The sequence below is a fragment of the Haliotis cracherodii genome, unplaced genomic scaffold (genome assembly GCF_022045235.1).
Source record: "Haliotis cracherodii isolate W230 unplaced genomic scaffold, xgHalCrac1.p SCAF_2, whole genome shotgun sequence".
Taxonomy (NCBI): Eukaryota; Metazoa; Mollusca; class Gastropoda; order Lepetellida; family Haliotidae; genus Haliotis; species Haliotis cracherodii.
The window spans coordinates 53029057-53046342 of NW_027266275.1; the positions used below are offsets into that span (position 1 = coordinate 53029057).

The window sequence follows — 17286 nt, forward strand, 5'->3', positions numbered from 1 at the left end:
CACATCCCTGCAATGTATATACGAAGTGCACGATCTATACAGCACGTTTTATATGAGCCAGCTGGCAGGTTTAATTTAAACGAGTTGTCGATCATGAAACGTCTCATATTACGGGCGACATGTGGAATGCTGCCAGCAACATAAGGTGCACTCGACCTCATTTGTTGGTGTAAGAATGCATGGACGAAACAAGCCCCCTTGCCATCACTGTATGTAAGTTTGATGCAAGAATTTCTTTGTAAAAATTATTATGTTTCTACTTGTCAGCACCATGCCCGTGCTTGTGGGTTTCACCAAAGAGATAAACTTGCATCACTTCAGGCTTTCCTTCCGTTTCAAGCTTGCACGCCGAGAAATACCGTTCAAAGCGGTGTTAAACCCAACTCACTCACTTGTGTCTCAATATATCTACACTTGAACAAAAGGCCAATCCAAGTCTTCAAAATGATTATTATCAAATGCATTTCAAAAGCCCCCGTCTTACAGCTCCATCAAGGTGGTGCAAGGTAATTACTGCCTAGAGCCAGTATTTAATTCGTCTTCATTGCAGCACTTGACACATTCGTTATAATCACGATAAATCTCGTTCGCGTCGCCGCTTCTATGTATGAGGATAGGTCGCCAAGTTATGGCTCTTGGTTCTTGAATAATGTGGTTATATTTAGTTTTGGATCTAACCATATTTCTCTGTGGTCCTAAAATTATGAAATAAAATTGTTCGTGTTGGCGAATTATTTTTCTCTACCAAAACACAGGTGACAGTAAAACAAAACCTGATCTTGCATCTTGAAGGCCCTATTCCTGAGTTGGACGAGGGTAAAAACAAGTGAAGTATCATTCCACTAGGGCATAACTATTAATGCGTCCATTATGAGACGACCAATCACGTGGAAACTGAAGTCTTGCACCAATTCCGACTTTTCCGAGAACATGGTCGTCTCGCAACGTTTTTTGTGTATTTTTTGTTTGTTGTTTAACTCCACATTCAGCAATATTCCAGCTATATGACGGCGGTCTGTAAATAATCGAGTCTGGACAATCGACCCAGGTTAGAATAGGTCTTCAGCAGTCCATGCTTGTCGTAAAAGGCGACTAACCGAATCGGGTGGTCAGGATGGCTGACTTGTTCATGCATGTCAACGTATCCCAATTTCGTAGATCGATGCTCATGATGTCAATCACTGAACCTTTGAAAAAATAAAATGTTCATACGATATTATCCTACACCACGTTACAAGAGGCGTGTCACATTTGGTATCACACTAACTTAGAAATGACATATGCTGTGTACATAATAATACAGGTGTATGTATACCCTTACTTATCGTACTCACATATCAACCGGTACTACGCAAGCTTAAGTAGAGGTGATGTACAGGTATCATAATATCATGGCTTCACTGAGATAAATATGATAGTATCCTGGACGTGAGAGTCAGTGATATTACCGAATATTTCCAACTGAAATTGAATCCGCTATTCCCTTGATCGTTTGTTCCGTTTGTACTTAAATTGATGAAACTTGACTCCTATTTCAAGGACATAAGATGAAAGTCATGCGTGCAGAAATCCACGATGACGCAATGGTTATATATAAACATGGACAACAGGAAGCAGCTGAAAACGTCGATGTGGAATTAAACACTTTTGAGACTGACTAGCGCTATAAATGATTTTTTTATTAAGCAGACATGAACACTAAAGTCCTTTCGTAATGCAGTTACGCCTTATACGTTTTCATCTTGCATGCATTCGTCTATACCTTTATGTTATCTTCTGGAATGTTATCCTCCATCCTCTGGAATGCTATTGTTATCCTCTGGAATGTTATCCTCACTCCTCTGGAATGCTATTGTTATCCTCTGGAATGCTATTGTTATCCTCTGGAATGTTATCCTCACTCCTCTGGAATGCTATTGTTATCCTCTGGAATGTTATCCTCACTCCTCTGGAATGTTATTGTTATCCTCTGGAATGTTATCCTCACTCCTCTGGAATGTTATCCTCACTCCTCTGGAATGCTATTGTTATCGTCCTATTGTCCGAAACTGGGTAATTACTACCTACTTATATACTTTTCATAGGGATAATCAGTTATGTCATTATGTTTAAATATACACTTGACATATTGTGAAAAACGTTTTATATATCATGATATGACTTAAAAAAGTATCCCTATCAAAAATAGAGTAGTGTGTTTTGCGGCAGATACCTGACCGGCTTAGGGAGCATCGTGACAGTTCGCGTTTTGGAATTAGCACAGGTGGTCATTGTGTTCACAAAGCATACAATCCCCACCCCGAACCGTGTTTACAGACAGGCTTGTCGGTGAATGGCGGTGTTAACGGTTAGAGGAGCAACACTGAACTTAGGTTCAAAGTGGAGGGGTATGGTAAACGCAAACGTCTAACATGGAGTGGAGACCGGAGTGATGAAATAACACATCCAACGGATTTTTGTTTCAATCCATCACTCCAGATGAACTCCCGAACGATATATCATGTGACTCGTACGTGTCTTTATATAGACTCTGATAAGTAAATGTTGCTCAACCCCATCTTGGTTGTTTACTTAACTTCTGGTAGTAATGGAATAGAGTGCGACGTGTTCGCGCACTTATAGCCTTGAACACCACTGTCGTATAGTGAGATAAGGGAGCTGATTACCCAGGCGTGGAAGATATAAGGAGAGAGGAGACAAACACATTCTTTCAAGGCATACAGCATGTCCAGTTTGTCTTATCACAAACTTATGGTCACATTATTTTTCCCCAGCATTTTCTGGAACATTGTGGTTGTAAAAAAATAAATATTATTTTCAATCATAAGAAATTTGTACTTTTAGATGTAATGTATTAAAATATCACTTCTAATGAGTATAATACCAACAATAATGAAATCAATGTCACTTCTCGCTCCATAGGGAATATATAAGAGATATTGTAGATCCTAAACAATATTCGTGGGCGGTGTCATTTCACAGCAAAATCAAACATTGTTTGTTTGTTGTTTAACGCCGCACTCAGCAATATTCCAGCTATGTGACGGCGGTCTGTGAATAATCGAGTCTGGGCCAGACAGTCCAGTGATTGACATCATGAGCATCGATCCACATAATTGGGATACGATGACATGCATCATTCAAGTCAGCGAGCCTGACCACCCGATCCCGTTAGTCGCCTCTTACGAAAGCATAGTCGCCTTTTACTGTGTCAAAAGAATTCCGAACAAACAATATGTTTGTTGTGCGGTGTGTATTTTTCGTTTCCATCCGCCAAAACGCATTTGCCGACGCCCATCGACCAGATCCAAAACTTTCACGGGAACTTTACCATATGTGTAAGAAAGTATTCAGATTAAAGTGTTTTATTTTCTTTTTTAAGGCAATTGAAAACTGAATGAATACAATAAGAATTGAGTTAAGGGCCATCACATGATGATATCACACACGACATTTCTAAAAGGATTCCTATTCAACTGATCCTATCCCTGTTTACACTTCCGCAGCTATTCACATAAATCTGACCCCCCAGAAACGCGTTTTTTTGGTGTGAGTACATTTGTGTAAATAGAGCTTATAATAAATCGGTTTTCGCTAAATAGGTGCTTCCTATTTTACATTTTAACCACGGGACGCCATCATATTGACCTGAGTTACCATGCAACTAAGGTAGCCATGCCAATGCGGCCGACGAATAAAACGAAATCATCCGTGTGAGCAATGATCATTCCGATAAAGGGAAAGCTGTTTAACAAGAGACACCACATGGTGAATGGACAGTTAGTGTAACTCAACTGGACATAACACTTTCTTAAACGTTTACCGGGGACTGAAGGGAAAGTGGTTACCAAAGTCGGTATATAAGCAATAGGTCGAAATATGCACGTTCTTAAACGTATTTGTCCCGTCTGACGTATTATATTTTTCTTCAGTACATCACTTTTGAAAACACTAAACTGTGTCTACAAACATTTAAATTATAATAGAGGTTGTGTCACCATACTCGATCCTTTCGTGTTCTTGACTCGAACTCTCCTAATCTGGCTGCATTCAAAGGTAAATGGTTTGGTACAAGGACGAACATGACCACGATATTCCTTTATATAAACTCAGAATTAGCATCGGACTTCAATAGTACGTTATCAAAGCGTGAATCGTAGCTATGTATTAGCGACCACTTAACTTCTTTTTCTTAATTTCTTAGATTTCACGAGCTTTATGGCACAAGTTTCAAATTGACCGCTTCCATTCCAGACTACGCTTTGAAAAATAGTATGATCAAGTTCTCGATTCAAAATTTGAAAACTGAATAAAACAAAACTCTGAAGAGGAGACGGGCTATGTAGAGTTTCTTCCGCTTCAAATGTCGGAAACGTCCGTTCGTTCGGAATGACCCTTCTTTGACTCTTCGTTCCGTGAAGTTCCCGGTCTTCAGCAACTCCAGCTTGTCGTAAGTGGCGACAAACGGGATCGAGTGGTCACTGGATTTTGTAGCATATCTACATATTGATGCAAGTACCTAAACTGTCATAGAGCGCACATGCGTAAATAAGTATTTTATATAAAAGTAGAAAACTAATATGAAAACAAAACTAGTAATATGTTGTCACAACAATGACTACTTGAAACGTTTGTTATACCTCGCTAAACGGAAACATGGTCAACATTTTACGTATAGCGATATGCTGCATGCCTGTACCCGACCTTCTCAACAGACAGTCCCGCTACACGGAAATGGGTCAACGTTTCACTGCAGTGAAAAGCTGTATGGGGAAAAAGGTAGGATAGAGCTAGGCTAAAGTACTCATGGAAATGAAAAAAAAATGTTTTGCTGGATTTAATAATAGACACAAAGCATTACGTAGATGTAAATACGAAAGAACAAAACAACTGGAAAAGTACTAGTCTGGATTTGCTAGTTTTATCTCAGTGCACAATACAAAATGTACTTTACAGGAGGTAATTTGTAGGCACTTTCAACATTCAAAAATAAAACTAAGTCCAAATTGACATGGCAGGAACAGGCTATAGGCATTATGCAAATTAGCCTGGAAAAAAGTTATCAAAACAACAATAAAAATAACAGCTATGTTTCTGTACATAATAATGACATGTAAGTTGTTGTTTGAGAAGGGAATATGTTACTTTTACGTTCTGATATGTTGACGATGATTCACTATCCCACAATGCCACTCACAAATCACTAACCACTGACAAATCACATGCACGTGATTCAATTACCTGTTTTTACCTGTCGTCAAGGTGTCATAGGTCATGGACATTCACCTTGATCTACTAACACCTGGTTATGCTCAGTTTCACAATAGTCTGTTTTGTTCATATTTTTACACACTTTTACGTGTAAAAAGACACAAAAACCTTTGATACGCTGTATTTGTGGCAAGGCCCAATTAGTACTAATTGGGTTGTTTGAATATTTATATATTTTGTATATAAACTGCATTTATTTAAAATCTGAGATCGAAAAAACATTTTTTTTCATTTCCGTGAGTACTTCAGTACCCTGCCCTTCGCCTCCTCGCGGCTGCAGCCGAGGAGCGCAAACGCTCGGGGCAGCTCTTGGACAGAGAGGGCCTCCCTCTAATGACTGTGTGATTGTTTTGCAATCTTTGCAACTAGTACTCATTCCCATGTAACTTTCTCAGGAAAACGGAGTCCCCGCTGGTCGCTTTGGAAACTAAGCTCTATTACAGTATTTTGGAGGTGTATGGATGTTTTATATCACGATGAGTCAGTTTAATATGGGGATCAACTCCATCTATGTGTGATCTACGAGTGTTTACATTTTTCGCGATATTCTCGCGCATGGGTATTTACTGACAAACCAAGGAACTAGTCAGGGCAGGTCTGGTGTTTAAACTCATGATCCCACTGCACAGTAGTGCCATTGACGACTTGGTCAACCGTGTTCCGCTTGATGTGTTGAAGTAAATTCATGATCAATTTATTGTGTTTCGTGCGAATGGGCATTTCAGAGTTGAGAAAAGTATATATGTTAGCCTAACAGTGAAGATCAATGGGACAGTCATGGTGGAAAGGTTTCGAAGATAAAACTGTAAAATGAAATGCAGCAGCATCTTTTCCCGAGAGATTCTCACGAAAAGCATAAACAACACGACACATTGAAAAAAAGTTAAAATATTGTATTTCATTCGCTTGCTTGTACATAATCATAGCAGTCTTTTACATTCAATATATACGCATGTTTCACGGCATAACATCCACGTTTTGTATGTCATGTACTGGAATTTCTTAAATTAGCACGCGCACGCGCACGCGCACGCGCACGTACACACACATGATAATAATAAAAAAATAATTGACAATGATGTAGCTTTAATACTAACCATCTCTTGGTATATAAATAGCACGCGGAATTAAGCTCCATCAACTGAGAACACCGTTGCCTAAATGCCAAACAACATTTGTTTAACCAATGGCCATCGGTCTTCAATTGCCGTAAACCAATAAGATTCCGGGTCTGATTGTACCACTGCACATTTGAATATTCGCGCCTTGGGTGAGAAAAGTGGGTCAAAACAGTGCAACCAGCGATGTTCAGACGATGGAGAGTGTGTCAGCTAAGAATAGCGGCTTGTATAACAACACTGCGAACCCATTTATTTCTGTCAAGTTTCGACACGAACATGCCAGGTAAACAAATACTTTGGAGTAAGATGTGTCAGGGTTACGTAACATAAATAGTACCTTCACATTGTTTTCAATGTTAGATTTACTTCAGCGCACAGCTGGCGAAACAAAATATAATGTTCGCAAGTTACTAGAATTTCTGTTAAATGTAGAATGCCCTGACGGTTGGTTATAATTTATCGGAAATCTCTTATAAACAAAATGACAGAGAAACATAACATTGTGCGAATTAAAAAGAAATCAGTACTTACTAAATCAGTTTTTATGTCCAATCAGATTCATGAAAACAAACAATATTATGCACAGGTTTAACATACAGGATCAAGTGTTTGGTATTCCTACACTTGTTTATGAGATTTCCTCCATACACGAATCAAGAGAGTGGACGTTTGGGTTGGGGATAGCTGACAAACCGTAGAGCTAGCTCCTCTTTTCTATACATCAACATCGGTAATGGGTAATATGTACAGTGAACGGCCACATAATTACGTACATTTTGGAATGGCGATGGTGTTATTTCAATGCTCATTAATAAGATGGTCAGTGCTCAAATACTACATCACGTGTCTGTGGGATCATCACGTGATTATCACTTGACGATATATTCATCCATTTCTCGTCTGCTACTTTTCCATTTGTCAGACACCCCAGTTTAAAGACAGTTTAAAATCACACATGTCGTGGCTGAGTACCCTTATTTCCAATAGCTTGCTCTGGTCCGTAAAATCGAGGAAACCGGTATACATTCCAGAACGACAACGTCCCGGTACTTCGAGCCTGTGTCGTTCAAGACTATAAGTTGCAGAATCATTGAATGGTATTACTGGAATGGTTGGCCTGTCCAAATTCCTGATACAAATATCATTGAAAATTGCTTGCTCCAACTGAAGAACACACTTCAGCAACGCCGAAATAATATTCATACCGCATCTGTCTTGGAACGTAATGTATTGGACATCTGTGAAAACCTGAAGATTGCATTAAAATTTTGTATCGATCAATTCCGAAGCGGATAGGGAAAATAATTAGAAACAAGGGAGAAAATATGGAGGTGAAATACTGTATATTACTCTTTGAACTGTGCCCTCTGCCTAGTGACAACACATTCGGCCATGTGTGAACGTAACAATATGGCCAGCCGCTATATTGTATTGATCAAATGTAATGGCTGAGCCAACCTATATACCTTGAAACATGGGTAGATGTTGTTAAAATTACAATATAGCAACGACTCGATCGACGATGGCACAGCCTTCCCCTCTTTTGTATTTTGAAGGACACTAAACATTCATATGTTTGGAATTTTAAAGGTGATCGGGTATATTAAGTGTACGTGTAGACGAAAACACTTGCTACAATGCATAACTACCTAAACTACCAAACTCAAATAAATTGACATTTTTGTTGTTTGCATTCAGGCAGCATGTTTTGTGTCTATACCTTGTTACCACCAAAAGCACCCATACACCTCCAAAATACTGTAAACCTCCAAAATACTGTAATAGCGCTTAGTTTCCCCACGGACACGCTTATTCTTTAGGAAAGCTTAGGCAGCATGCTTCACCAGTCGCACAACTTTGGCGCCGTTTCAGAAAACGTGATAGGAAAGAAACAGTAATTAATTAAGTACAATCTCTATGTTAGTGGATGAATGCTCATTATATGGTCAGAACTGTACAATCGACTCTGCTTTTGACAGATTTCTTATGAATATGGAAAGGGTTTTGTGGTTTTTATTGTAAAATGTAACAGTTTATAAAATGTGTGTGACGTGAAAAAATACAGCTTAAACGTGTGGAGGATATCCAGAATTTTCATCGGATCAGATGAAATTCGAAATACGGGTCGTGATATGTACAAATACTGACATTTGTATCTGTTAAATGTGTTTTGACAAGATCTACCAAGGAACACATAGAGGACTGTCTCATTTGTCATTAATCAACTATACCATTATATATATATGTCACATCTTCCCAAGGCAAGGGAGTTAACTGACTATAAAAGTCTAGTTTCCACCCTTGACGAACTAGGCTGGCATTATGGAGTTATATTTGGGCTGGACTAACGAGTCTATGCATCGCGTAATGCAATCGACATCCGGTTCGTAAACTGTCATACAGATTTCGGTCGCGTGCAGGGTTTGTAAAGAACCGTCTACAGCCAGCTCGGGATAAAAAAAAAAAAATCAAAATCATTTCATGTTTTAATTCAAAGTGCTCACGTGATTTGATGCACTTCGTGTGAAGTAAGACCCATTTTATTACAATATACAGTTCATGGGCGTGCAATTAAGATCTATTTATTGTCTTTGGTGGTAATTTATACAGAAATAAAGATTTTTTTCGAAATAAAAAGGGGGATGCGCACCCCCGCATTCCAGCCTAGTTAGGCAAGGGTGGAAACTGGACTTATACTTGTCAGTTAACGCCTTTGCCACGAGAAGATGATATGTGAAAGCCATACACACCTTAGAAGCCACACTCTTACGCTGGAAATAATGGAAATATGTGGCCATTGCTTACAGAGTAATTCAATGAGGACACCATGTAGGTTTTGTTTGGTTGGTTTGTTGTTTAACGCCGAACTCAGCAATATTCCAGCTATATGGCGGCGGTCTGTAAATAATCGAGTCTGGACCAGACAATCCAGTGATTGACAGCATGAGCATCGATCCACGCATTTGGGATCGATGACATGTATCAACCAAGTCAGCGAGCCTGACCACCCGACCCAGTTAGTCGCCTTTTACGGCAAGTATGGGTTGCTGAAGACCTATTCTACCCCAGAATCTTCACAGGTGGAGGACACCATGTACTGCAATAATGTACAATCAATGTATTAAGAATGTATACATACAAATCATAAATACAAAACAACTTCTTAATTTAAACATCATCAATCATGCAATATTAATGAACAATTTTATTCGTACTTAAATATATTTGTTTAACGACGTATAATAATTAACATCAATCAGGACTTTACATAACCTACGGTATCTGATGATAAATTATGAGTCATTACGTTTTTCTAAGGAGTCATCACAACAAAATGAGACTCATGACGTCTTCATTGAAAAGTAAAAAGTAATTTTCAATCATTACACAAAGTTTTCTATTGTTTAATATGAGCTGTTTGCGTACTAATGTAAGGTCAATGTATTGAAATATCTTTGCATTTAATTAATAATACGGTCGTTTTGGTGTTTTGAAGAGTTTTCAAGAAGCACAAGACACTTAACCGATTTTCGGATCCGTAATACAAAAACTACACCATCAGTAATCAGCATGTGTTTGAAACATGTGTCAAAACCTGGGACCCTGCTCCTCTGAAATCGTGCAATGAATGCTATAAGTTACCAGTGTTAGCAAGTACAAGGATTTTTAAATGGTTATGATGGCCAATGCAAGAAATTATGTTGTGTTTTCAGAAGATAATATTACTGCCAAACAAGCTTAAGAAACACAGCACCTTGGCACAGCAGGCGTTTTCGCGACAAGGGATGAATTTATTTCCACTGAACAGGGGACAGCGGTGGATTGTGTAATGTACGTGCTCAACTGTATTCGTCAATGCGCCACTTCGAAACGACTCAGTCGTTTACATCGCTGACCCACAAGCAAACCTTCCACCCCTGCTGTTGTTATCGACTGTACAGATTATGCTGATTAGCGGATTCTGAGCCTGGATTTATGTTTGTTTAGCAGTATCTCATGAAGTAATATGGCTCATTGGCTTGGTTTCATGTTGAATAAGCCTCCATGTTGACATGTACTGGTGCCTATATATTGCATTGGCTACCAGGAAAATAACATAAGGTGGCCGGTGGCTCCATTTGAAAATGATTTTTTTTCTGAAGACCTACTGAAAACATCTTTTTGTCAAAGTATTATAATCATAATAGAATTACGGTTCTCCCTTCCATTATACTCCTAGTCTGGTATGTATTAAGCTCAGCTAAGGGTCATTCTCAATCACTCAGGGTACGCACACACAAGGTTGTGAAACTGGATATTTCAGTCAGACACATTGGTTCATTAAGGATCTACTGTTACCGCCTTATTGTCATCCTTAATGAAATACGGTGTACTTATATCATCCAATATAACATATTGACAAAGTTGTTGGCATGAACAATATGATTCGTCCTTCGCTTTGCCGTTCTTGTTGATCATCTGCTGTTCCAATGTGTTTTAAGCTTCTAAATGCTAATTGAAGAAATAGATCACGTTTTTGTAAAAGTCATGATGGGTACCCAGTTTGTGCTTTGTTCGTCCAACACATAACCAACTTGATCCTCCACACTCCCACAGAGTGCGAGGCACATTCTTGGTGGATGTGAATTCCCACTAAATACACTCACTCAGCCCCTCTCTCTAGTCTCATCAGTTTCTCCATCATTCCACAATGTAGCAAACCAGAGTACTAGGTGAATCTGAAAATGAAAGTAAATAACAATTGAACAATACTTTACCTACATTTAAGGTAACATACTGTAACAAGGAATAGAATTAATGTAACATATTGTAACTAAGAATAGAATTAATGTAACATAATGTAACCATGAACAGAATTATTTTAACTTACTGTAACAAAGAATAGAATTAATGTAACATACTGTAACCATGAATAGAATTATTGTAAAATACCAGTACTGTAATAATGAATAGAATCAATGTAACATACTGTAACCATGAATAGAATTAATGTAACATACTGTATCAAATAGAATTAATGTAACATACTGAAACCATGAATAGAATGAATGTGATATACTGTATCAAAGAATAGAATTAATGTAACATACTGTAACCATAAATAGAATTAACGTAACCATGGTAACATAATGTAACTAAGAATAGAATTAATGTAACATAATGTACCCATAAATAGAATTAATGTAACTTACTGTAACAAAGAATAGAATTAATGTAATATACTGTAACCATGAATAGAATTAATGTAACATACTGTATCAAATAGAAATAATGTAACATACTGAAACCATGAATAGAATTAATGTGATATACTGTATCGAGAATAGAATTAATGTAACATACTGTAACCATAAATAGAATTAACGTAACATAATGTAACCATGAACAGAATTAATGTAATATACTGTAGCAAAGAATAAAATTCATGTAACCATGGTAACATACTGTAACCATGAATAGAATTAATGTAATATACTGTAGCAAAGAATAGAATTAATGTAACACACTGTAACCATGAATAGAAGTAATGTAACATACTGTAACCATGAACAGAATCAATGTAACATACTGTAACAATGAATATATGTAACATATTTTAACCATGAATAGATTTAATGTAACATACTGTAACAATGACTGTAAAATAATGTAACCATGAGCAGAATTAATGTAACATACCGTAACAATGAACAGAATTATTGTAACATACTGTAACAATGAATATATGTAACATATTTTAACCATGAATAGATTTAATGTAACATACTGTAACAATGACTGTAAAATAATGTAACCATGAGCAGAATTAATGTAACATACCGTAACAATGAACAGAATTATTGTAACATACTGTAACAAAGAAAACCATTCCAATTCAATTTAACAACTGATAAAGTAATGCATTCTTAATTCGCTAATATCCAGCATGTTTAACACACTTTTCAACACTTAAAATATTTACCTGGGAAGACACAATCTGAGTCATGTAGACATGACACAGCCCACTCACAGAAATCTGAGTCACTGTACCTATCAGAAATACAGAACAGTAACATTATTATCAAACGAGAACAATTAATTAGAAAAACATACTTTAAGAGAACATGAAAACATAGAATGTCAAATATATTTGGAGGGATAAAATATGTGTGAGGTTTATTTTGCAAATTTGTTCTTTCATAAACTCCTTCAATCAGAGAGACAGCATGGACAGATAACTTATTTCCGTAATCAGGCCACCGGCCCATAATATATTAATATAGCATGATAAATCATGCATGCTCAAGTAAAATACACACATTTTTATATATACATGACAAAAAGGTATAAGGTATTTCTTAAAATTTACTTCCATTCCAGTGGATACTCATAAGTACTCAAGAGTCAGACTCTGAAACACCTCTTGTTTTAAGTCTTACCTGAATCTCATAGCACCTCTCCCATCAGAAAGTGTCTTCTTCTGGGATTCCAAAACCACTCCATAAGCTGAAACCATTTCCTCTAATTCGGTAGTGTTTCCATCTTTAGGGACACCTTCAATCTGAATTACATTTGCACCAACAATTGTCCAAGAATCTGTGTGTTGTAACGGAAGTCCCTTCACATGTTTCACATCACAGGAGTCTGATACAACTGTTTTCTTTGAGTCTATCTTATCACCACTCATGTCATTTACGTCTGCTTCCACTGGGAGAGGTTCCCTCAGGGCAGATAACTCTAACATAGGCTTCACAGTAACATTTTCTTTACCAGGAATTCCCTCTGCATCACAAATCACATACTTGTCTCTCATAGTACCATCAGAATCTATATCCATACGCTGAGATTCTGTATCAACCATTCTGGTTTCGCTTCTGTTTTTATTTTCTGATTTTCGTTTCTTCTTTGACTTTTTGTCTTTCATTGGTTCAAAAATAATGTCTACATTTGTTACTTTCTTGCTTAGTCTTGGTGGTAAAGGTGGGAAAGTCCTCACCGATGTAGCTGCATTGTTGGTATTAGTGTTCACATCATTTTGAGGTGCTCCTCCAAGTGTTGGAAAATCATTTTTAGATTTGACATCAAAAGATTTAGTATGTTTCGGAGGTGGTAGAAAAGGGCGACTCACCATCCCTCTCTGTGATGGCAGCAGGATTTCTTCCTGATTCTCTTCATCAGACATGTAACACTAGAAAATAGCATTGGTAATTTTATCATAGTTATGACAATGAACAATTACACAATAGTACTATCAGATGTTTAAGAATCATTCTGCCAGACACACATGACCATGATGACAACAAAATGAAAAGAGGGTATTTAATATAACTCAATTTCAAAACAAACAGGATAAAAAAATGTCCAAAGTTAATGTCTTAGTGTCAATTCAAGTCATTGCTGTTCCTTGGCCTGGGCGGAGGCACTCAATGTGGTGGGAAGAGTAGGAGTATTTGAGAGACAAACATTTTGTTTTCATTTGAAACTGTCAGCGTTAGCCAGAGATTTCAAACCTTAAACTGTCCAGTCATCAAATTATTATTTAATGACTTCCATAACAAAAATATTTAAACTCTTAACTTACGTCAGAATCATCAAAAAGAGTTGTTCCAAAATCTGTTGAGCCTGTAGGATGCTCAAAAGGATGCTGAAACGGTGATTCTTTAGGTGTTCCCATGGAAACATGCCTAGCTGTACTTGTAGGGAATTGTTTAACCTGTTCTGCTTGATTGGCTGCATGCTGGGACAGTATGCGAGCTCTCCCCCTCCCCATACGCTTCTTGGTTGGAAGTATGCTTCTCAATTCGACGCTAGGCTGGAGATAAATAGAACTATTAACATGATTAATAAAATAAGATAGTAAACATCTCACTCCCAGCATAAAATATATTAAACATAAATTATACAAAAAGTTAATCATGTAAACATGATTTCATTACCTGCACTTGATCTGTGGTTGAAAAGTTTGACAGACAATATGAAGTGAAAAACTAGCCTTAAGCACATAAACACATTCAAAGTCTTTATAGATGAAATACTGCTGATGTAACAGTAAATGTTTACTCACTAACAAGTAAATAATACAGGCTTACATAACCATGACAGACATAAATGTACACTAGCTGCTGACCATGATTATATGTTCCTGCAGCAAACACACCTAAGTTATTTTACCATGATGAAATGCATAATTTCTAAAATGTTATTTACACATGCTTGATCATGTTGATGCAACAGATACATGAAACAAGATTTTTGTTGTTCTAAAAATACACATGCAGGATTTTACCTTGACTTACAATAATTAATTTAATTTTAAGGGGAAAAGTGGGTCCTGTAAAGTAATGAAATGGTTAGATAAATTAATTTATAGCCTAGAATGAATCGATGATATACGACGATTGATAGATGAAATGACAGACACCCATAATTGCTCTTGATGCCTTGTAGGTACAAAAAGTAATATTGTGCGTTGCCCAGGACGCATTATATTTACTTCTGCATCCATTCTCCACACTGGTGCGTCACGTAAAACCCTGCACATGTACGCAGTTCAGTTACATATGTTTTCCATGTTATGTACAGGGTTAGACCCTAAATTTCCGCCTCCATGGTCTAGTGGTAGAGCGTCCGCCCGGAGAGAAGAAGGTCCAGGGTTCGATCCCCGGCCGCGTCATACCAAAAGACGTTAAAAGATGGTACTTGTTATTACCATGTCTGGCGCTCAGCATTCAGGGGCTAAAACAAGGACTGGTCGGCTCGGAGTCAGTATACTGTGTCTGAGTGGGGTATTCATGTTAAACTGCGGCATGGTATCTCAGTGAGTTAGCACTATAAATCAGCATCAGTCCGGACTAGTACAAGCAGCCACACAAACACACACACGTACATGCACGTCGCTATATAAGTGCAATAATCTTGGACGCGACGTTAAACCCCATTTCACCTCACCAGCCTAAATTTCCACATTTCCCCATTGTTTTAAAGTTACAAGAGGATTTTATATTTATCCGGGCTAGTACTAATGTATATAGCTGCAATCATGGTAATGACAGTAGATATATGTTTATCAATACCATATTCAAATACTGGTATATACAATACTACAGCCATACAGACTCCTTAAACATGTTAAACATGAAATTTACATCATTGTACGATCAGTGTATAATGATATATATGAGAATTTCCTTACAACATTTGGTATTATTTACTCTGGTAATTCCATGAAGTGAAGATCACCTTGACCACTGAGATATTTTGACTTTAGGGATTAATCAAGGTATTCTCAGTAACCAATATTCAGCCCAAATTGGAATAAATCAGTTCCTAGTTATCATGGCTGTTATCATAATTATAACTAATGTTAACACTTATAGCCTTAACATTATCATGATTATTACACTGAACATGTTAAATCTTAAAATGCAATGGTAATTATGTCAAAGACAATATAATCCAGAACAAAATTATGCTTTTCCCATATTGGTCTGCCACTGGTACTTGGTTTAGAATCCAGGATATTTCTCTAACTGTAGACCGATTGCCAGATCGTAATGCTGACAAGAGTACAGTAGATGGTGAAATTGTATTCTACTTTTGATCAAAGATAACCATGTTATTCAACTTATTGTAAGGCAACACCCATAAACATGATCAGACTGAACAACTAACGTGAGTTCTAAAACTAAAAGTGCTTTCGTAAACTAGCGCTTGCTATTAAATGCGCCGCCGCAGGCTATATTCAGTGAACAAATATTCAAAACTCTCCACAGCGCTTGGCGTTTTCAATGACATTTCATGTAGAGATGATAGATCACTGGGAGGAGCTTATGCACACTCGATGACCCCTGACGTCACAGGGCATTGTTTCGCCGGTGTGACTGGCAACAAAATACTACAAATTTCGTCATAGGGTATTGTCACGTGTTTGAAAAAATTGTGGCACTGTATTCTAAAGGTAGGGCCAAATAACCATATACATAACATTTCTAACCATGCCAAGTGAATTGTTTCTTATATACTCAGGTAATGGTCCTACCAAAGCATTAGCAGCCACCAATGTGATTCCACGAGGTAGTCTTGGTACACAAATCTCTGCCTTTGTCTTTCCTCTGCCATAACAATGTGTCAGGACAAGAGTCTTCACTGCAGATCTGGTTTCAAAGTTGCTGAAGGGGGTGTATTCTTCAAAACTGTCGAGTTCCAGATGGTTTTGGAGACTTTCCAGACACAACATGTTGTCTGTGAAAAGAAATTTGACCGTTCTCCTCATGGATTAGTTGAATTCATTATATCAAACAAGCATTCAACTAGCAGATAATAGATTATAGATCATCTATCCGCACAGTAGACTTGCACAAATCTATATATGCTACTTGCTATAAGGCAATTATCATTTAGTTTAAATCATAATTTCTAGTTTATGTAAATAATAAGAACAATTTGTCTACATCAAATTTATACTGGCCGATTATCTAGACCTGCCTATTATAAGGATAGAATTGCCACACAACCACGGACTTATCATGGTAAGTACAGCCTTGGAGCAAGGCTAGTGTCACTTCATTGACCAATTTTTTAAGATGAGTTATATTTGTGGAAATGTTCAAAACAATAATTGAGCAGGTCTAGATCACAGGCTCCTGAAGTAGGATACTGATATTAATGAAACACCGAACCCATGTATCAAATGTTGTTGTCTATTTCGGCCTGTGATCTAAATATTAAAGGCAACCCCTGATACAATTTCATTGTCGTCAAACCAGACGAAGTCTAATTTGAACTTGTGTTGGTTATTCAAGCAACTTAACCATTGTCAACTCACATATCGTTTAGAACTTAAAGACGAACCGCATGTGCAACACTTGAATCGGCAAACTCAGGCGGGAAGAAGTCGAGCAGATACTAGTAATAC

The 17286-nt window shown here is 37.4% G+C and overlaps 1 protein-coding gene across 1 annotated transcript; it reads right to left on the reverse strand.

The window, feature by feature from the left end:
- Positions 1 to 10759: 10759 nt before the first annotated feature.
- On the reverse strand, positions 10760 to 17284 carry LOC139469255 (uncharacterized). The gene is made up of 7 exons (XM_071251396.1): positions 17197 to 17284; positions 16411 to 16613; positions 13954 to 14184; positions 12812 to 13560; positions 12355 to 12422; positions 11325 to 11329; positions 10760 to 11110 (listed from the first exon to the last, which is right to left on the reverse strand). Exons 2-7 carry the CDS (start codon positions 16606 to 16608, stop codon positions 11039 to 11041), a joined length of 1323 nt encoding a protein of 440 aa, XP_071107497.1. The 5' UTR covers positions 16609 to 16613; positions 17197 to 17284; the 3' UTR covers positions 10760 to 11038.
- Between the last annotated feature and the right edge of the window lie 2 nt (positions 17285 to 17286).